General features: G+C 43.5%; 1 protein-coding gene across 1 annotated transcript; it reads left to right on the top strand.

Moving 5' to 3' along the window:
- The first annotated feature begins 10386 nt into the window (after positions 1–10386).
- On the top strand, positions 10387–12688 carry SOCS2 (suppressor of cytokine signaling 2). The gene is made up of 2 exons (XM_069853589.1): positions 10387–10602; positions 11228–12688. The coding sequence occupies exons 1-2, from the start codon at positions 10464–10466 to the stop codon at positions 11674–11676; spliced, it is 588 nt and encodes a 195-aa protein (XP_069709690.1). The 5' UTR covers positions 10387–10463; the 3' UTR covers positions 11677–12688.
- The last annotated feature ends 10517 nt before the right edge of the window (positions 12689–23205 follow it).

Raw genomic sequence — 23205 nt, 5'->3', positions numbered from 1 at the left:
TATCTCTATAACTTCAAATAAAATCTGCATTTAGGAGCAAGCATCTTCTTCAACAGTCCACATCAGAGTAAATGAACCATACCAAAGGTCACTAAATGTCAATGTTCTGTAATACTCAGCCTTCAGAGGATCAAAGAAATCCAAAGAAACGGTTCAAGTGGAGGCATATGGAAAATAATGAGGTGAAAGGCTTTCACAGTTTTCTGGAAAAAAACTCAATAATTGGACATAATTCTTAAAATCTTCACTTAGGCATTACTAAATACAAATGCCGTGCTTCCATTTCAGGGCTAGCAAAATGTCAACAAAAGCAAACACTGGTATAAGAAACAAAGGGCTGTTTTCCAGTTATTCTTGGACCATAAGTAGTTTGTTTATTTATTTAAAAATCTGTGACACTGGCAAATAAGCTCTTCACTTTAAATAGAATGCCAGGTGTTGGGTTGTTTTTGGTTTTTTTTATCCTTTTCAGCTGTATTCGTAAGATAAATCAATTTTGCTGGAAATACACTACCAGTTCAGCACAGATTTTTTAGCAATTCATCTCCTTACCTGACCTATTCTCACCCCATAGAACAGCCTGAGGAACTGATCGTGAAAATGCCCATGGAGGTTAAAAGATATGCTTCAATTGATTCTTGAAGTATAACTGTCAGGAGCATAACTGCTCAGTCTTGTTTGGGGAATTTTGTTGCTTTTGCTGCATCTTTTCCATCAGCCAGTCCAAAGGGATTTCATTAACATCTCACTAACATCTTTTGCCTAGATTGTGAAAGCTACTAGAAATAATCTATTTTGAAGTGTTAAGTATATAAATGCAAATTGAGTGGAAACAGCTGTTATTTACATTCCCTGGACACAGGATTTCACTCCCTGTTGGACAGAGTAAAAAAAATGCCATTAAAAGAACATGAAGAAATTAGGAAAATGTAGGTCTAGTAAAAATACATGCAATGGGCAACATTTTTGGGTGGTAGAAGTTGATAGAGCTTCACAAATTTGCCACCATAACAGTATATATCCCACCTCCCAAAAGGACTGGAGCTTCACGTATTTCTTGGCGAAAGAGGTGAGGGAGGTTAAACGAACACACTCAAAACAAAAGCATATGAACAAATTCATATTTCAGCCTTTTATGCAATGGCTAACAGAGAGGCAGGCATTTTCAGAAATAGTCTCACAGAACAAAGCCCCCATTCACAACAAGATTTTGCTGCGGAGTTCTATTAGTTTGAGATTATGTTGGGAAAAAAAATTACAAAAGCTCCTGAGAAATGTAAGCAGCATATTCTAGACCAGTGTGCCTGAGGGTGGAAGACTGTCCTGGAGGGAAAAGAAAGCATAGTGTGAAAGCTCATCCTTCAATGAACCCAAGCTTTATCTTTTCATTAGCTTGGCAGAGGGCCTCCTGCATGTCCTCTCTACATGTCCCCCCTTCACTTACCTGGAGTAGATCCCCACAGACACGTGTTCCACTGGAAAGCTCACAATCCCTCCTGCCATGCCTGCTTCTATCTGTAACATCCCTGGCAACCACTGAGAGTAAAATTAACAGTAATGGCCTGTCCTCACAAAACATCAGGCATCTTTTAAATAGTACACAAAATGTGGCTGCTGATTTCATTTGGACCAAACCCACTCGGTCAAATCTGCAATAGGAACCTGGGCTGTAGAGCTAAAGTTGGGATTGTTTTGCTGGGTTTTGCTTACAGAAGGGAAAGGAGTTGATACAACCAACACAGCCGAAGCTCAAGTACAACAGAAACACTTGATTCTTAAGAGTTTGTAGAGTAATTCCCCCTAGTATTCATCCCATTCGATTTGGGATTCCTTTGTGCCTTCCAGCAAATAAAAACTATCATAACACAGACAAACCTGGGACAGAAAATCCATTCCTGTTCCATTTTAGACATAGACTCTTGCTTGCTGTTCTCTTGTCTTACTTGCTGACTCTTGTCTTACGCAAACGGTGCATCCAATGGCTAAATGCATCCCTCATCTCCTTCCCAGAACAGAGACAGAGCTGCAGCAGCAGGTTTTGCAGCTTCCTTCCATCTAGCCTGATGTGGCTTGAAATGCTGTGGAAAAATTCTGCTGTGCCTCAAGCATCTTTCTGGATCAAATTTATTCCCAGAGGGATAATTTATCAGAGAAGTGAGCTCTGAAAAGAATGCTAAAAATAGTGTTAAAATTTTGAAATGCAGGGCAATGGCACTGAAAGTCAGAAAAGATGTCTAGCCCAAACTCACACTTTATAAAAGGTTTGGCAAATTTCGTAATAATCATGGATATTATTTCTCCTCCCCCATTCATTTACAAAGACAGAAAGAGATAATAACCACCTTCAGCAAATCTCAGTTTGGTTACACAGGGCCATCTATTAATTCTGGTACATGGCAGTAGAGGGCATCTAAGGACTTCGAGTCACATATGGTAAGGGATTAAAATCAGATGGCTGAAGGAGTTCCCACTCTCATCCCAAACCATTAACCCCACCCCATGAGAGAATTTGCCACCTCATGACCAAACAGCTGATGAAGCTGCTCCTGAATAACTGCAGTTTAGAGCCACGCTGAAACTGGGGTTGATCCAAACACACCAGACTCAAAGCTGAAGTTGTTTAGGAGGAGATGTACAAGCTGATGTCTCGCCCCTGCTGCAGGCAGCACTCCCGTCAGAACCATGGGAAGGATGGTTCAGGTAGATTCAGGTGCAGTATAAGGGAGACAGTAACTGCCTTGAGCAGTCTATCCCATTTTATTTACTTCTGTCTGAGTTTTAATTTCCATGCACCTGGCAAAACTGCTTATAGGAGGGGCAAGTAATCCTGGGAATGGACAGGTAGTGCCAAGAAAAGGCGAGATGTGGACCAATACTCCTTCCTTAACCAAGAACAGTAGCGTTGTGTCTATTCTCTCTGTTAAGCCCCAAAAATAGCAGTCTGTCTGTCTGGCCTATATTTCAGTTAACATCCTCCCAACATGCCAGTCAGTTATAGGATGGTGCCTTGAGCCTTCCTCACAAAAACCCAAGCACTAATCATGACAAATAAAGAGAGAGAAGGTAGTTGGCAACTAACACTGTTTTCTTGTCACCTGCTCAGGTTTGTACGACATTCCACACCCATCCTTCCTTTGGTATAAATTCTGAAGTGGGGAAAGCACCCATGCCGATCTTGCACTCAAAGATGCCAACAAGTCAGAGGCAGGTTAAGTTCCTTGCCTGGCACTAACACGTAACATACTAATCTGAAAAATGCATTTGATCTGAGCAGCATCAACACCTACCACGGGCAGCACCTTTTCAGTTAACTGCAAGAAGTTTAAAATTACATAAACACATTAGTACGTGTTGATTATCCTGTTATTTAAACTCCTAAATACAGCAACACGCCAGGCCTTATGCTGAAGTCTGTAATAGCCTTAGTCTGAAATTTAAAAGTGGCTCATGCCCAGGAAAAGGTTCTACGACTCATTTAATGATTCACAGTGCTCCTGAAATGATATTCATCTGTCTGCTTTCCATGGCAGCCCTTTCAATCATAAACACTTAATTGTAGGAATTTATCCTCAAGGCCAAATAACTCTGGGTGAATCAAACCATCCTTAATATAAGAACTAGAACAGTGATTTAAAATTAGTCTTTTTCTGATGGGAGACCATTTATTGAGAGCCATATAACCCAGTTTCTTCTTCATCTTTGTTTTACTTTGCACTCAAAACTCTCCTTTGGAGATAGCCACTGCATCACCTGTTTTAACTTTCCTTATTCAATTCAGAACTGAATTCTTGGCCAACAAAGGAACTTTAATTACTTATGGATTGGCGGAGAACAGGAGAGCTGCCTGCATGCTGTCTGTCAGGAAAACTTCTTTCACAGCTATTACTTGCTCTTTTTTACTTTGAGAAGTAGGACTTGCAACTGGCAAGAAAATGTCTCAAGCCTGCTCAGGCATAAAAGGCTTGTTTTTTTCTGGCAGCATCTAGGACAAGAATGTAAGATTTCAGAGTGCTTTCAGCTGTGCTATCTCTAGGATTTTTCTAAAGCAAAGACAAAAGTATATATTTCTCAAAAAATTCAGAACTTCAAAGACCACAGTCATGAATGTGTGTGTGTAGTTGTATGCGTCTATACATACCTATTCACTCTTTCTCAGCCATATATACACTTTCTCAGCCCAATATTACAGTCATAGCACCTTATACCAGAATCTGAATATTGAAATCCGTGGCAAATATTCTCCTAGGAGTTGTTTAAAATTACTGCTATTCAAATGGTTCTTGCCAATAATCTTTTTCTTACCGTGTTCATAGAAAGGAAGTATGACGGGGAAGAAAATGCTGTCAAAGCACGTATATTTACAATTATCCTCAGGTAACTTCCAGCAATATTTAGTTCATTCTAGTCAGAGTGAAACTGCATTGTTCACAAAATAACAAAGTGACAGAACAGAATTCTGCTCACTGTTTATAAAGAAGCCTAACATAGTATAAAGTGAAAACTGCTGTGTAAACTATCTTTTTTTTAATACTTTGTAGCCTGTGTTGCCACATTCCACTTTTTCTCAGTAAGTCCAGCCAAACTAATCTTTTTATGTTATTTTGTTTTTACTTTAAATTCTAAATAGTAAATTAGAGAAACTACAAATGCACTACATTTAATAGCTTTAATTAAAGATCCTAAACATGCCTTGATAATCAGCGAGGCCTTTAGATGCTACTGCAGGTTTTAAACAGTAAAAAGCACACGATGAAATGAGAGAAGAATTTAAATGTCACCTTTTTATGGTAAGAGCTTCATGCTTGCTGGTAAGTATCCATCTACCTATCCATTGAACTGTAGGAAATGATCCTTCTTTTTCTCCACCGTCTCTGAAAGAAAATAATCTGGACGTTATTTCAAAGCATTGCTCTCTTGGTGCCATCTCTTGATGGTTTGCTTTTAAATTACAAGTGCCGGTTTTCTTTTAGAGCACCACGGATTCACAGAAATTATTCACTGAATTTGTTATTATTCTCCTTTACCAAATATATTTTCTCAAGAAAGACAAAGCATTTACATCTGAATAGACAAAAATGGCAGGAAATAAGGTGGCAACTGGTTAAGAGTAAGATTGTTTGGTATACATCATAATTTATTTCCTCAAAACATTCTGTTTCTAGAGCAGCTGGAAAGAGCAGAGTGATCCCATTTATGAAAATACTTGTTTTCTCTCTGCTGTATTTTTTATGTTTTAAGAACTCCTGTGAAATAATCAAACCTTCCTGCTACCTGCTGAGTGAGAAATTCTCTCGGGGCTGGCGCTGCAGACCTTGTTCATGGTGTGGATCTACAGTTAACTTACTCAAATTTGCTTGAGATAAAGTCTCAATATTGGTATTTCTTACCTCGAGGACCAGACATACTGCCTGGCTGCTGTAACCACAGGACAGGGAGGAGCTGTGGCAGGTACACATTTTTATTTAGATCTGTTCAGGTAAGGAGTTGTCAAAATATGGCAAATAAATAGACATTTGTGATAAGCAATAGCTGGCCTTTTAACTAAAGCAGATTTTATCAGACCAAATGGTATGTCATGGATCACAGATGTTCTGTGCTGCATCTTTGAGAGGTAAGAATGCAGAGAGCAAGGAAAGGCCCCTTATATTCTTTCAGGTAGCTAGATGAATCTAGCTAAATAAATCAGTAAACTTTTCAGCAAATCAGAGCAAATCCAGCAAAATCAGCCGGGCCAAAAAGGCGTTACCCCCTTCTCCACTCACGTCATTTTATATAAATAAATCAGCGTGCTGGCTCTCCAGTAAATTTGGCATACTTTTCAGGAACAAAGTGAAAATCATTTCTAGTAACTGGCGCTTCACACTACTGTAAAAATGTTGTTGCCTCCTTCCTTGGTCTCGAAAGGGATTTTTGCCTAAAGGAAAAAAAATAAAAAAAAAAATCACTCGTCCCTCCCCTTCCCTTTTTGAGCACGTACGTCTGAAAACAAGTCGGAAACATAATATATTCTGCTTCTGACTTTAAAGAACTCTTAATGTTCATGTTTTCACTACTAATACAAATTTCCATGAAAAATATTTAATTTACGGATGATATACTGCCCAAAGCAAAACATTGATGTACAGTAAAAGGATCTGGAAAAGGAATCAGAGATTCCTTAAGTTTGTGCCTTTCATCTCCTGTGGGATGATATGCCTCTAAAACTGGCTCAGAGGAATTCATAACTGTATTCACACAGGCATTATTTGCCCTAGAATTGCTACCCCAAAACATGCAGACTAAAAACAAATAAAACACTCGTTTTGAATTGTATTTACAAATTTTAAAACCCTGTTTGTGTAATTTTCTCTTCATATTGGTGACTCTGTGTAGAACTACTGTTTGTTCCATGGCAAATTAAAAAAACTTTATTTTGTTTACGTGAAGGGAAGCTAATTTTTCAGAGTTTGAGATCTCCGTGCTGCTGCTTTTCTCTTTCTCCATTTCACATCTCTCTCCTACTCCATTCTAACTTTTTATATAGTGAAACACTTAGGGCAGACCAAGTATGCATAAAACATCTTAATGTCAAAGAAGCTAAGACGTAGCTTTAAGTAGTTTCATGCACCGCATGTGGCCCATAATCCCAAAAGTAATTTAATTTAATCACATTTTCTTACACTTAAAAATATTTTTTTCTCTCCCTTGTGACTGTGTGAAAGACTCACACAAGCAGAGGAGAAAACCAGCTAACTAACATTGTTGAAAGAAGCAGTGAAATACTAACATATTCCACCGAGCCTACGGTACTTATGGAAGCCTCATACCAGAGAATAAAGGTAACTGTGAACCAAAGCACTCTTATGAGGTGCCAAAAGTGTTATTTAAAGATCGATTTGCAGGTTTTAAGTTTGAATTTCATTACTCTTGTAAATTTATCAGATCTTTAGTACTATTTTTAAAAGACATTAACTTCTCATGAAAATAAAAAATTAACAGAACTCTGTTTAGGAAAGATTCTGCTCATAAACTGCCCATTTAATTTTTATTCTACCTTTTTTCATAACAATATCTGAAGTTTTAAGTAACAAATATTTATTACATTCTTCTGTTCTTATTTCTCATTCACCACATAAATCATGGTCTTCCTCTCTCTGCCTTTATAGCAGCCAGCTGTGGTTTTAGAAACAAATTATTATGACTTCAACTGACGAATAAACAGCAGAAGCAAAGGCAGTCTTGAGATACTGCCCACATAAAAATACCATTAATGAATATCGTAGGGAAAGAGAACTACAGTAAAGCTGTAAAAAAAAATCAGCTCTGCATCTAGACAAGATACATTCCATTTCTTTAAGATGAAATGGCAAATTTTAAAGGAATAGCCCTGATTTGAGCACTATTAAATCAAAATAAAATGTTTTTGAGCAACAGCTCTGTGCCTGCATAAGCATACATGGAATTATTTTAGTAACAAAAACAGAAATGTGTTTTTTTCCCCCTTCTTCTGAACATAGTGAAGCCAGTGAAATTCTGAAAAATTTTACTAGATTTTACACAAGATCTCACATCATCGGTAGCAGAACTGTCAACTAAATTTCAAAGAACATAAACATACTCTCTCCCCTCTCCACATCTGTCCAAAAAAAAGTTAGTGGGGATTCCACAAGAGTCGTCGAAAGCTGGATCTGAGACTATCTGAACTGCACGGATAAAACCAGGAACAAAAACGACCTTCAAGACCTAAATTGTTTTAAACCGTTTCTGAGAATGGTTATGTAAGAAAGCCCATGTTTGTTCCTCAGACCTCATTTTAAATTTGCGGTGCTGTCAGTGATTAAACCCATCTTTTTTTCATAAGCTGAGTAAATGAAATTCAAAAGCACCCAGGTATTACAAACAGATGAAACCATACTGACAAATTCACTTAACAAAGTCGATTTTTATTTTTTTTTAATGGATTTGCTTAATCACCAAACACAGCACTTATTTTTGAAGAGAACTATTAACTCTAGGGCTCTTCACTCATCCCCTGATGTTTAAAAATTACAATACCTACTACAAAAGCCTGCAGGAACTGTCCTCCGCGATACCTTTTTCTCTTTTTTTTTCCTTTTTCTTTGAAGAAATGTTGAATTTCATGAGGTACCAGGGAGCATCCAAGGCAGGAGCTTCCCTGTGGGGGCTCAGCAGTGCGGGAGCGCCGGGGGCTCAGCCTGCGTTTCTCTCTTTAACAACAAAGCCTTCCCCCCGTGATTTTTAATGGGATCATTTTGTATTATTGTATACTATTTCCCCCCCCCCCCCCCCCCGAAGAGTTTAAAAACACACTAATTCACCTTTCTGCCGTCAAAAAGCCGTGAAATTCGCAGGGAGCCCTGACCTGCAGCCAAGGGCGAGGGAAGGGGGTGGGGGGGGGGTGTGGGGGGAAGCCCAATCCGGCTACTTTGACTTCGTTTTCCATTCTTTTCTGCCTTAATTCTTTTTGTATCGTTCTGAAGCCACGAGGGGCAGGGACGGAAGGTGCCTGCGGTCACCGAGCGGCACCGGCGCCCCCACCCTCCAACCCCAACCACTCCGAGATCGGGGTTTATTTAAAAGAAAACAAAACAAAACAAAAAAAAAAGGGGGGGGGGAGTGGGGGGGGAATATCACGGTGGAAGATGATGGGAGTTGGGGGGGTGGGGGGGACGATCGGCGCGCGCATCGCGGCGCGATGGATGTTCGAAGCAGCGAGGTATTTAGCGAAAAGTAGGGGGTGAGGAGGGTGGAGATGGGGGGGGGGGGGCGGGTGGGTGTCTCAGGAGCTCCGGCCGCCCCGCAAGTGCTCTGGCACCGCGCTCCTCGAGCACCGGGTTCCTTTAGCAGGGAACGCGTCCCCTCCGCCCCGTACCCCCCCGCCCCCTCCCCGCCCTCTGCCGGTGCTCCCGGCCGCTCAGGTGCCCGCGGGGTGGGGGGGGGAACGAAGGGTGCGCGGCGGCCCCGGGCACTGACCTGCTCGCTCCGGGGTGGGAGGGGGGGGGGTGGGGAGGGAAAGAGGTGTGGATGAAGATGGAGGAGGAGGAGAAGGAGGGCGAGGAGAGCGCTGCCCCGGCTCCGGCTGGCCGCGCTCGCGGTGGAGGCGCCGGAGCGGGTCCCGTCACATGATGCGGTTCCTGGAAAGTTCCTGGAAAGCAGCCTTTGTATGGAGCCATCCCGGGAGGGGTGGGGAGCGCCGGGGAGGGGGGTGGGGGGGGTGGGGGAGGATGCCCTCGCCTCGCAATCAAAGGCGAGCAGACCGCCCGCGCCGGGGAGGAAGGCGGGGGGGGGGGCAGCCCAGGGCGCCGCTCACCCCGGGAGCGCCCGGCAGCCGCTCTGCCCGCCCCAGCGGCGGGGGCTGCGCACCCCGGGGCGCCGGGAGCGAGGACAACCCCGCCGCCCCGGCCCGCCGAGCCCGGGTGAGTCCCGCTTCCCCTCCCCGGTGACCCCCCCAACCCCCGACCCCGGAGCCCAGGGCGGGCTGCTCCGCCGCTTCTCGTGCCGCCGATCCCCTCCGTGCTCCCGCGGGCGGCGGCGGCGGCTTCGCTCCGGGCTCCTTTCCCTTGGCGAGGGGTCGCGCCGGGGCAGCGGCCGCGCCGGGGCTGCTCCCACCTGCGCCCGGCGGCCCCGCACCTGCGCCCGGTGCCCGGGGACGGGGGACCCCGGGGGCTCTGGGGGTGCCCGTGCGCGGCTGCCCGCGCAGGTTGCGAGAGGAACCCGGCGGAGCCGCCCCTCCACCGCCCAGAAAGTTGAATTCGGACTAAGTTTCTGAGCTCCCGCTGAGTGAGGGGCTGGTGACGGAAGGAGCTCCTCCGGCGTAACCCCTCACCTGGCGGCGGCTGCGCACCTGGAGGCGGAGGCTCCCGTCCCGGTTTTCCCCGGGAGTCGCTGCCCGGCTTCGTGTCGCTCCCGGGAGACCGGGCAGCTCCTTTCGTCCCCCGCGTTCGCTCCGGCGGAGCGGAAAGATAATTCCACGCCCTCCCCCCCAATATCGGTACTTAACGGGACGGGAGAAACACGCTTCCCGCTCCCGCGCTGCCCCTTCCCGCACCCGAGGAGCCCCGGGAGAGGCTCGCTCCCGCCCCGGCAGCTCCCATCCCGTTCCTAGAGGTCCGGCTTCGTGGTCCGAGCTTCGCCGCGCCCCGAGGACCCGCCGCCCCGCGCCTCCCCGGCCCCGCTCGTACCTCCCCGCGCCCGGCTCTGCCCCCGCCGCCTCCCGCACCCCCCGAGCGCCCCTTCCCCGGCCTCGGCGAGGGGAGCCGCGGCCGGGCCGGGCGGCGGGGAGGCGATGTCCCTGCCCGGCTCGGTGATCTGTCGCCCCGGGATGCCGGCGGGTCGCGGAGCGGGTCTCGCCGCTAACCGCGCTGTCTCTCCGCCCGCAGGCGGCCCCCGGGCCGGGGCGATGCGGCCGGCGAGGCGCTGAGCGCGGCGAAGCGGAGCCCCGCGCCCGCGGGCGGCCGCCGCCCATGACCCTGCGCTGCGCCGGGTCCCTGCGGAGCGCGGAGGGCGCCTGGGAGCGCCCCGGGGCGGCGGCGGCGGCGGCCGCCGAGGAGCCCCAGGAGGCGGCGCGGCTGGACGCGGCCATGGACGAGCTGCGGCGGGCAGGTAAGCCCCGGGGGAGGGCAGGTAAGCCCCGGGGGAGGGCGGCGGGCGACGCTGCGCCGGGGCCGGGCGAGGCCGGGGGCGGCCGCCGCCTACCTGCGCTCCGCCGGCGGGACGCGGCTGCGGGAGGAGGGAGGGACGCGCTCTCGCCTCCGTCCCTTCCCCGCTACGACCGCAGCCGCCCCGACGGAACGTTCTTACCCCTCTCTCAGCCGTCTCCTCCTTTAACGGGACGGGAAAAGCGGGCGGCGAGCTTTTCCCCGAGCGGGTTCGCCAGGCGGAGCTCGTCTCGGCGGCGGCGACCTGCAGGCACCTACCACGGGGGTTTTTTTATTCTTTTTTTTTTTTCTTTTTTTTTTTTGCGGGCGGCCCCGGCGTTAGCCTCGCGGGACGGTGCGGGGGAGTTTGTGATAAAGACAAACGGGGACCTGGAAGGCTCCGTCAAAACCAGACGCTTGGTGAAGCCAAGGAATTTAAATAGCAAATAAAAAAAAAATTTACGATGCCTGCAGGACTTTGGCTTTCAAATAACAAGGGGGAATGAGTTGTAACAAATGTATCAGCCAAAGAGCAGATTTTTTTTAAACAAACAAACAAGAATAAACAAACCCCTTCTTTCTCTTTACAGGGTGGTACTGGGGCAACATGACTGTTGCTGAAGCCAAAGAGAGATTACAGGATGCCCCTGAAGGGACCTTCTTGGTTAGGGACAGTTCACATTCAGAGTACCTACTGACTATTTCAGTCAAAACATCAGCGGGACCAACCAATCTACGTATAGAATATCAAGATGGCAAGTTTAGACTGGACTCTATCACTTGTGTCAGATCTAGACTTAAACAGTTCAACAGCGTCGTGCATTTGATCGAATACTATGTTCTTATGTGCAAGGACAGAACCGAAACGCCTTCAAATGGGACAGTTCATCTCTACTTGAACAAACCTCTCTATACATCTGCTCCGTCTCTGCAACACCGCTGCAGAATAACTATAAACAAATGTACAAATCAGATCTGGGAGCTGCCGTTACCAACGCGACTGAAAGAGTACTTGAAAGAGTACCAGTACCAGGTATAAATATCTTTTCTAAATGCCTCTAATGTTGAGTAACTTTTAAATGCAATTCTTAAAATCAGCCAAAGAACTGAGTAACCAGTTGTACAACTCAGCATGGAATTCACTATCAAAACAGTGGCAGTTCTAGGGGAAAGGCTTTTATTTCAGATGCCACACAAAGGGAGACTTTATGTAGAATAATCCCAGCTTGCATCCTCGGGGGTTCGACAAGGTGACTCGCTATTCTTGCGAGGGGAGAGAAGCCAGGGATCTGCCCAGATTGTGTTGCTTTGTCAATGGCATAAAATATTGCACTAAGTGTCAAATGCTAATTGAAGTAGTGGGAACGGGGGAGACTGCAGAAGTGGTCAGAGACGTGTGAGAGTGCATAAGTATCTCAGTTGCCTGATTCCAAGATTAATTTGGTGCTGGTGTTCATATAATCCTGAAAGCTTAACTGGATCACACTGTGATAATCTTGCCAAAGTTATGCAACTAATCAAATGCAGTCAAAAAAAGTGATCATCTATTCAGTTTTTATTGAACTATAATTCTTGTGCTTTTCTGCAAGCAAAGGAGTACTCTAAGTAACCAGTTTAAGACATTGTTTTTCAAAGTTCTTTAAAAGCTGACCTTAAGGAGAAATACCACTTCTTTCATAGGAACCCAGTATATTGCTGATTATACCAGATTGGTATCCCAGAATCTTGGTTAACATGTTAACATCTTCCCAGTGGCGATATATCCATGTTATTACTATTAAGCCTCTTTTGGTTGAGGCTTTAGGACTGTACGCTGCAGACTTGCAGATGCTCAGTTCCAATTTCAAAACATGAATATCAGCAGTTACAGCTGTCTTCTACAGTGTAGAATATTTTCTTCAGCTTGTTTCCCAAAATGTGGGGAAATATAGATTTGGGGTTTTTTTTGGTGAGGAGGGTGGGAGGTGTTTATTTTTTCTTTAATTTTCTTCTAGTTCACCATTGTGTCTGTCAGACTATTACTCAATAAAGTACATTAAATTGCACAATGATCTTCCAATCTTTGTATGGATTTTCTACTGTTTAAGAAAGAGTGATCTTATGAATCTATGTAGTTTCCCAGCTAATACTTAAACAAATGCACACGTATTGGTGAGGATGAATACCCCGCTTTCCCTTTGTGGTGCTGCTCAGAGGTATAACTGGATTACGTTTGGATTAGTGTCTTAGAGGCTGCCGGCTGAATTCCTGTAGTTAGGTATTAGCATAGGACATCATTTTTTGTTTTACAGTAGTCCTCCAAAGGGGAAGAAGGGACTAAGATCATCAGTAACCATTCCTCAGTCTAAAAGTAAAGTATTTGATAGAAGGAATATCCAGGATGAGAATAATAAGAGAGCAGTAAAGAGAGAAACAAGGACATAGATTCATCCTCAGCCAACCATTTCATAGTTTTAACTCTTTCCCTCGCTTACTTTTTAATTAAAGCAAATAGGCTGTGTTTGAACAAGGAGGGTTGTCAAGACTTGCTGAAATCTAGCCCTGCCCAGGCTGAAATAGAAACAACATAAAATAATCTTGTTTTCCTTGTGGCTTAACTGCTCTGTAGTACAGTCAAGATGCTGTGTCCCTTCTCATAAACTCTGGGGCACTGACCAGCTTACTTTGTTGCATGATTTAAACTCCCACTGTTATGTATGCAGCTTTGTCATTAACTTGCTGGCATAAATGAGAAGCATGGCCCTTGAGACAAAGAAGACACTAAGAACCCGAGGCAGAGGGGATAATCCTTTGGTGTGGCAAATACTTGACATGTTGTTGTTCTCTCTGTGGTAAAGGTGGCTTTTCTCCCTTGTCCTCCAGGGCTTCAATTCTCTCTCCCTATTCTTAATGCAAGATTTAGGGGCAAGTTTTCTCCTGAAAAACAAAACAAGAGCTTATATGTAAAATTTTTCCCTATGTCCTGCCAAAATGTAGCAGATCGTTGGAAGTTTCTCACATAACATGGTGCCCATCCCAGAAAAACTCTTGTATTCCAGATATGTGTTGTAAGGCCATGGTTCTGTGCTTGTCATCTGCCTTGCTAGTATCTGCCACCCTGCAACTGAAGAACTTTTCCTGTGAGCAGTGCTTGTGAAAGAACCATATTCCTTGCAACACTTTTCATTCTAATTAATCTCTTTTCTTACAGTTCTTGTCTAGCTCTGCCTTGAAATGAGATAGCTGCTATTTGGAATAACTTCTGTTGCAGTAAGGAAACGTGGTAACCTGCCGCAACGTTAACCTTCTACTACTGGGCATTTTTTGCCAAGGTGATACTTGGCGGTCATATGCTGAGGGTATCTCTGGTGAATACTTTATGCTAAGGTCCTTTGAAATAAGTTCCCTCCAGGCTAGCCCCTGGCCCAGGGAGTTAAAATCACCAATACCAATGCTGGAACAAGTAGCCTGAGAAGATAGGGGCTTTGGGGTGTAATGAGACCATCGTGGTGTACATACAAGAAATTTGTTGTGGCTCATTGCTGGCAGCTTGCTGTAAGCAGTCACAGGCCAGGTGTATTCCACAGCCGATCCAGGCTCTGAGGAATGACACAGGGCAGATGCAGAGCAGCTCCCTGGGCTGTTCATTAGTGGTTCTCCAATGCACAAGGGCAAACGGCAGGCTGCAGACAAAGAGTGCTAGTAGAGTTAGAGTCAAAGGTGGCTATTCTTGTAAATAATGAATAGTTACTGTGATGTGCAATCAAGTCACCAAACATTGAGCATGGTGACTTAACATTTGGCATCATATTAGTTACTGTGAGGAAAACTGGGGTCTGGAGCTATAGTGTGCTTGAAGCAGTGAACAATATTTTGAACAGACTGGAGGGGGAACTAGTCCTCTTCGTATGAAAGCATAGCTCTTGTTCTCATTAGAATGCCAGCCCTAGGGCTGATGCATTGCACTAGTAAAACTAAACCACACTATAGCTTGCTGAAAGCTCGGTTTTATTCTAATGCAGCACAGAGGAATGACTTGTTCTGGTACAAAACATCCAAGGATAGCACATGATTAGATTACAGTGGCGCAAAAGTCTTGCATTTAGACCTTATGAATCTTCAAGCATGATGATGTTGTCCAAACATTTTTTGAAAAGTCCCAGTGCTCTTTTGGGGTTTTTTTTGTACCTTTTTTTTTATTTTATGGATGTGGTGGTTGCTTGTTCACAAGGCCAGCTTTTAAATTGCTGGACCTTCAGATTCCAAAAATTACTTTTAACTGATACAGGTCATCTTGAATTGCTAGTACAGAACAATCAGTGAAGCCAGTTTCACAGGTTCAATGCCTGTGAGTCAACCGAAAATCATGACAAACACTTTAATCCTTTTTTTCCCCACCCCAAGTGTTGGTTTGGTTTTTCATTTTTGAGTCTTATGGTTTCAGATTTTCCAACTTATACCTGCAATGTGAGTTGCTGAAAACCTCTTAATTTTAATTAAAGGAGAGCTAAGTATCCCACAATCCTTAAAAGTAATGCTTGAGAAAAATAATAGAAAATTAATTACAAGATGATGAAAATGGAATCAGCGACTGTATTTAGTTTAGCGCTAACCCAGCAGAAGTGTGAACTAAGGCTCGACTTTAATTGTATGGGTATTTCCTTGCTGCTAGTATTATCACCTGAGACAGAAAATGGTTCAAGCACAAGATGGGTGCCAAGAGTGGGAATGCAACCAAGCAGCTGCACCCATTGCATTAGAAGCAATTTACTTTAATCTTATCTCATCAGTATTGTCCTAATTATATTTTATGTAAACATGTTCTAGATAAACAATATATAATTACTAGCAAGAAGAAAAAATCATTCACTAGAGTATGGGGGTAGAGAGGTTTATTTTTATATCTCAGAACAATCCAGAATTTACTCCTCACTGCAAACCGTGAAGCTTTAGCATCCGAGACATGAGTCTCATCACCTTAAAAAACCTAGAATCTATATACAATAGGAAGGACGTGGTTCTGTATTAGCACGAATTCCTGTATCTTAGCAAAGTGTAAATTACCTTGGTATTTTACCTTAGGTAAATTATCTTGTTCAAGATTGCAGAAAAAAAATTTATTTACTTACATGTTTTATTCAAGAGCTTTTTCTTGTATTCCTGATAAAATTCCCATGGGTTTTTCCCTTTGGCTATAAGCTTAGCAGAAAGTAAGTCGAGTGGTGTCACTGATTTGTTCTTCTCAGGCCAGGATACATGATGGAAATAGGAAGAGATACCTTTAGATGTGGGTGTTGTGTCTAACAATCATTTAAAATAAAGTAAAATAAAACTCCTGCTGACTTTGCTGTCACTAAAACAAATCCAAGCATCATACTGACTGCTAACTTTACTGTCAAAAGGAGATATTTTATTTTTAAAAAACTACAGAAATAAATGGAACTTTTAGTACATAAACCGCAGATTTCCAAATAGAATAACTAGAAATTACTTGAACGGTCTCAGCTGGTTAGCGTTTACACAAAGGAAGCGGAGATGACAAGCTGCTTTGGTATCTCAGCCTAGCTCCTGAAAACCACTGCTTTATTGGTGTTAACTTCAGCAGGCCTCAGTTCTGCTAAGCCCTGAGCATAACTGAAAATGCCTGGAAACAACATCCCACCAACACATAATTTCAGCTTACCAAGGTCTGGGCTCCCTTTACAACATGATGGGTCATTACAGTGTTGCTGGAATCGGGTAATTTCTACCATCAGCTGGAGATCAGTCAAAGAAACCAGGAGACAGTCTTTGCTGGCAGGGGCTATGAAGGGCAACAGTGTTTGACATGGCTGGCCTTTACCCACTGTCTTAGAAACCAGATGAGAAGATAGTCTGCTTGCTGAGGAAGGAATTATCTGTCTGGCTTTTGGTGTCAAAGAACATGGAAATGCCAGCAGCTCCTATGAGAGGTGGCACTTCTCACAAGGTTTATCAAATAACCATCAGAAGAACTACAATGCTGAAAGTTGTCTTAGTAGAGCTTCACAGTCCAAGGGAGCAACCAGTATCAGCACACAATTTGAACCCAAATATAAAGAAAGTCTGCTTAAATAACTGAATTTCAGGGAGAGGGGGGAAGAAAAAAAAAAAGTCATAGCAAAATCAGTTTTTCCTGGTCCCAGGGCTGCCAAGGGGGAGAGGGATTAACTATGTTTATTAATCAGGTTATCTCCAGGGCTTTGAAGTAGCCAGTGCCTGTGAAAAAGTCCAGGAAAATGTAATAACATATCACCATAATTATGGTATTTAATCTGCCTGATAAATTGTGGATTTTATTCTTCTTAAATCCTGTTTAAAAAAAGGAGGGCACCTGTGTTTTGTTTTGTTTTCTTCCAGAGTTGGAACCATTAATTTTCTAGGAAACGAAATACCGGGATAATACCATTACTTTCTACGGTATTAAGGAGGAATAAAAAGCAGGAGCAAAAGCTATTTACTTTAGCATAAGAAATGAGCTGGCATTTAGTAGGAAAAAGTTCAAACAGATAATACCCAGGAAAAGTTTTAGTGCCGAGTGCTGCAAAGAGAAAAAAATACATTTAAAGAAACACAAGCAGATTCGATGCTCTTGCCTCAATTTTTCTTTCACTGGCAGGCAGGGTTTACATAAGTAAATCCTTTTGTTTCAGGCAAGTTGTTCCATAACTGATGTTTCATAGCTGAGGATTGCAATTCGATGCTCTGTCGGTTACCAAATAGTAAATGCAGAGGTATGTTAAACGTGGGAAAAGACTCAAAGCCCAGTGCAAATTCTTCTTTTGACTTTATTGAGGTTATTTGGATCAGACTTGATAACAAGAATTATATAAGAAGCAGTTGTAAGACTGATAGTTGAAAGCTGTAAAATCAATTTTCAAAATGCTTTGTTACTATTCAATTGTATCTCTTTAGGTTGCAGTCCTGAAACAGGATCCGTTCAGCTGGATCTCTGTACCCAAACTCAGTTTGTCTTGGGGGGAATCTCCAAATTTGAGGGGCTGCTCTAGTCACCTATATCACACACATTATACATTTCCTTTTTCCTTCCCTGAAGTGCTGCTTTTTGACACAGTCTGGAGAGCAGAATAAGCTGTGGATCAACTAACTGTTCACGGGATTTTTAGCCGGTTCATTTTCTCAGAGGAAGAGCAATATTAAACAGGGCTGAGCCTGTCTTAGCTACAATACAACAGTCTGTAAAGTGGGCAGTGGACTTAACATTCTGTAATTTACCAGCATGGTGTGAAAGGTTGCTTATATTTCAATTAACATTGACAGGAACGTAAACTGCAATTATGGCAATATCTTTTAACTGCTGCATTGCTAGGAAGAATGAGATTCTGATCTAATTAGATTGCAGTGGAAGTGGCATCACAGCTCCTTCATAAGATGAAGTGCTTCATACGCATGTTGTCTGTAAGGGAGATTGCCATCGAGAAGATATTGTTTTCTGGAAATTCATCTGGTTTTTTTAACTCCCCTGATGGAGGACGCAGTGCTTACCGCCAGCTGCTTAACTAGCCCACTGTAACCACGAATGCAGACAGGTTTCATTTTGAAAGGGAACAAAATAGAGTAAAGGAATTTTTAATCCAAGAGTATTTTTTCTTTAAAAATACTTACAGAAGAAGTGTAAGCAGTTGGAAATCCCTTACTGGGCTACTTTCTATGAATCATCACTAGCTCCTGAAAAGCTTAACCTGAAAGTAAGAACTTTTAAAAATACAGGTACTGTACATGAGTTTGTGCAGTTCAAAGCCTGGGAAAGAAACAAAATATTACAAAAAGCAGTAGTTATTCTAATCTAAATAAGACCAGCCTTCCAGTCTTTTATCTAAAATGCTAGACAATCATTTAATATACTGTCATCTGCAAACAAAAGAAGCTGGTTTTGTGAAAAGGCTTCAGAATTGAATTTTAAGTTCCCTTTAGTTATTTGTCAAAGTTTGATTTTCAGGCTAATTTGTGAATTTTCTTTGTTTATTCTCACATTATTAAAATGGTTGCTTTACATTTAAAAAATAGTTTCATAAGTCTGAAATAAATATTTAGAGGCTTGCAGTATTTCATTGGTCTCCTCAAAGCATTTTCACATTAAACTTCAAAAACAGAGCACTATGTTTATTTACGTATTTAAAGAAAATGGACTAAAAATTCTGAGAAATACTGAGTCACATTTTGCAAATACTAATTGCAGGGGTTTTATTACAATTAACTGCAGAGATTTTTTTTTCCTGGAATGAATACAAAAGTTTCACATTTGGTGCCTGCTCTCTTTTTTTATAACTATTCTGCATTCAACTTTTGGCTAGAGATTATTTGTATCAAACTAAACAGTGTAAGAATTAGTTCCTTCAGTACTGCTAATAAACACTTATTTTTATTATTGAAACAAATGTAAATGTATAGATACTACAGTCACTTCAAACCCTGTGGTTGAAGATGTTTTAAACTTTTGGTGCTGTATTTTACCTACATGCTGGAGACGCCTTTTAATAAAATAATACTTTTAAAGAAGTTCACAATGTGTCACCTACATTTTATAGTCTCTCTTTGAACTGTATTTAATTTAAAGCCTTTATTATTTAAATGAATGGGAAGTTATGAAGTACCAGAATAATCTAAGCAGCAGCCCGAGGGCTGATCCCCTTCAGTGATACACTTCAGTCCTGTCATCCTTTCTCAGGAATCACTTTCAGAGTATCAAATGCCACCTTAAGGGTGACACCAACTCCCAACCCGTGGTCCAGCTCCAGCACCCTCAGATCCTGCTGGCACTCAGTCTACAAGTTGGGCAGCCTTCCCATACCAAAACATTCCCTTCCTTGGCATCAGCCTGGTTTTCAGTGGCTGGCATGGGAAACCTGGATGTTGGCATTAGGAAGGGCCACGCTGCAAAGGGAAGTGCCACAGAGCCCAGAGTGAGGGGGAAGAGGAAAGGGAGGAAGGGATTATTGCCTGGGACAGCAACACCTTGCAAGACCCTCATCTGGTCTTCAGGCCACTGAGTCTGGGCCACCCCAACTTAAATTTTAACAGTTTTTGAGATACATTACATTCAGAAATGGGTTTTTTTTTGTGCTCACTTTTCTTAAGATGACAGGGAATCGTGTAATTTATGTTTCTGTTTTTCTGTCTTCCTTTCAGATGTTGTGAGAGAGATTTAACCAATTAATTAGATGTGTTTTTAACAAACAAATTTAGAGGCTCATATTTCTTTTCCTTTGTCATTAAAGTTGGAATGCTGACCTACAGGCAACTGAAAACAGCATACTCCTAATAGATTAAATCTGCTTGCACTAGTTTTAAAAACACATCTTGGCTCTTGTTATCACCAGAAACAAATTAGTCTGTAGGAAAAAAGAAAAGTACATGCTAGGATACAGCTTGACTCTAATTAGCAAAAAGGATCCTCTCAAAAGCTTTTTCTTTTAAAAATCTCATTATACTTGTATATAAATTTTTCTGTCCCCAAAACTGGAACAGAATCAAACCGCCCTTCTGAGCTTGGATCAAAATTGGACTGGACGAACCTGAGTCACGGCTGAACCCAAACAGAACCAAACTGAAAAGTTTAAAGCCTTCTCACTTTGGCTTTACGGTATTACCCATGTGCATCCTTACTCTGTAACTGTAGAATATTAACAACACCCAGGCTATAGATAAACCCAAAACACCAGTAGCACATTTAGTTTCCACTTGTGAATTTGCAAGACTAGTTATAAACCAGTAGAAGGAAGAGCAAACACCAGATTTTCCCTTTAATCAGATTTGGACCTCTGCTGTCAACCTCTTCCTTCCTAGGCATGTCTGTTTCCTCTCACTGCTTTCCTTCTTTACATTTCTGTTTAGACTGTAAGCAAAGGATGTGACTAAATGCTGGCTGTATGACTGCTACCATCTACTTGAGTGGGAACTGGTGTTGCTCTGTGCATATCCACATGTTCTGCTAACTTTCTAAGACATTCTTGGACAGTATAAAACAAATAATTCTAATTGCCTCATCTGGCAAAAAGATATGGCAAATGCAAATGATGTAACTGCTTGTGTTCATTTTCTATTCTAAAATGTAGGCACACTATCTTCAATTAGATGCAGCTGTCAGGATTACAATAATGTGATATTTTAAGTCTCCAAGTCTGGTCACTCCCATTCCAGATATAATGCAGTTCCTTACATAGTGACTGTAACTGGAAAAAAAAAAATGGTTTATGTTGTTCTCTGCTCCCTGGTGCTGGTTTGCATTGTTGACAAATGTATTTTCTCACGATGGGTATGACAAACTATACATGACACGAAAATGTAAAACCACCTAAGTCATACTTTGGCTACAACAGCAGTGTACTTTTTGTCTTAGAGTTACACATGATGACTGACTTCTGTGGTTTCCAGTGTTGTCAAGGTCACAGTAAATACCTTAATCCATTACTCTGAAGCAACCCATATGAGTATTTTTATGTCTGTGCTCCTAGAAGACTAACATGCGTATGTGAGACAAAAAACACTTACCCCGTTTTAACAGATATTGGAATAAAATATTATTTATCAATTATTTAAAAGCAATCTAAACCCCTTTATCACATTTATTATGCAGAAAAAAAATCCTAGATAAAAGCACTATGTCAAATGCACCAAAATATTGCTTTAAAATTGTCAAATAAGTAGCACCCCTGCTGGCCACATAATAAATGTATATAGTTTTTTAAACATTTCTTAAATCCAGTATGGAAATTTAGCCATTATGATTGTGATTTACATTCTGCATCCACGTAAGTTCTCAACTTTGCTGTCAGCCCCAGGATAATCAAAGGAAAAGGATCTAAGCTTTCTAACTGCTACCAAGTGTGCATCTTCATGCAAAATCTTGAAGATAAATATTACATTGAGCATATGCAGTATATGAGCTCTGACAATACTTTCAGATATATTTTTTCTATGGCAAATACTTCCTGGGTACAATACCTATGAAAAGCATGTAAAGGTTTCCATAACTAAGACCCAAATACACTTGAATCTGACTAATCTAAACTGAACATACAAATGGGATTCACACAGCAGCAACCTTTCTAGCAGCAGCTGCAGCAACCACCTTTCCCGTTTTTCCAGAAGGTAGGCATTAGTAAGCCGAGCAGAGCACAGCCAGCTTGCTGTGGGTGCCTGCAGCTTTGAGGTAGTGTGTTCCAGCTCTGCAGGATCTTTTCATTTTCCTTTCATCGCTACTGCAGTCCTGACTCAAAAGAAAAGGGCTGACACTGCTCAAGCCCGCGTGACACCCAACACCTACGTAAAGATGGAAAAAAGTTCTTTGATGATATGCGATAGGAAATTACACTGCCTCGATTTTACAGCTCTGTGAATCACAGTTTTCCCTCTTCTGCCATACTTTGGTTTGAAAGATTCATATATAATGTGAAAGACAAGTTTTCACATTCAGTGACAGATGAATAGAACTATGAGAATGTGCTCAGCACCTGGAAACTGTTAGATAAAGGTTGGGTCTCACTAACTGGTTTTCATCTATGAAAGTTTCTTCATTTTTAGGCTGTTCAGATGAAAGTAATACAAGAAAATATATATCGTATTCAATACAACATCGCTGTGGGTTCAAGACGATGATACGAGCACCTGGATGAAGTTTGGCTCAGCAAACACTTGCAGATAGGAACCAGTACCCCTAGGGAGTAACAAGATCAGCTTCTTCTAATAGCATGGAAACTCCGGTTCCGTAATTTCTAATTTAATTTTAGATACAAGTCCTCCAATTCTGAAACCACCCCACTCTCCAGATGCAGAGAGCGCAGCGGGTCCTCCGAAGTCTTGGAAAGGAGCCTTTTTTGGGGGGACACCTCCCCTTCCAAATCCCTCCAAAAGCACCCCCTCTAGACTCCTCTGACGTCCCCCTCCCTGAAAACCCTCTGACAAGCCCCTCCAACACCACCCCCCCTCTCCAAACCCCTTCGACACTCCCCAAACACTTCCACAACCACCCTCCCCAATACTCTCCAACAATCCCCAACCCTTTCCAACACTCCCCCAAATCCCTCCAGCAGCACTCCCCCTCCAAACCTGTCCACCAAGCCCCCCAAACCCTTCCACCTCCTCCCCTAAACCCCTCCAACACCCTCAGCTCCCCTCAGGACCCCCGAGCCCCTCGAGCCCCCCCGACATCCCCTCAACGTTCCCCCCTGCAGCCCCTCTCCGTTGCTCGCCCTATCCCCTCGCTGGCCGCCCGCTCCCACGGCTCCCCGCAGCCGGACTCCCCGCCGCACGCGTCCCCCGACCCGGGGTTCACCTGCCCGGCTAGGAGGCGGCGGGGACACGGCGGCCACGCGTTTTGGCCGCCGCTGCCCGCAGCTGACATGGCGGCCGCGCGTCCTGCCCCCACTAACCCCGCTGCCCCCAACTAACATGGCGGCCGCGCGTCCTGCCCCAGCTCCGCTGCCCGCATCTGCCATGGCCGCCGTGCGCCCTGCCCACATCTGACATGGCCGCCACGGCGGCGGCCACGCCCACCCCCAGCGGGGCCGGCAGCGGCGACCGTTGCTCGGCCGGCCCGCAACAGGGCGGT

Source organism: Phaenicophaeus curvirostris, chromosome 1 (genome assembly GCF_032191515.1).
Source record: "Phaenicophaeus curvirostris isolate KB17595 chromosome 1, BPBGC_Pcur_1.0, whole genome shotgun sequence".
Classification (NCBI taxonomy): domain Eukaryota; kingdom Metazoa; phylum Chordata; class Aves; order Cuculiformes; family Cuculidae; genus Phaenicophaeus; species Phaenicophaeus curvirostris.
This window is presented reverse-complemented; position numbering and strand designations above follow the sequence as displayed.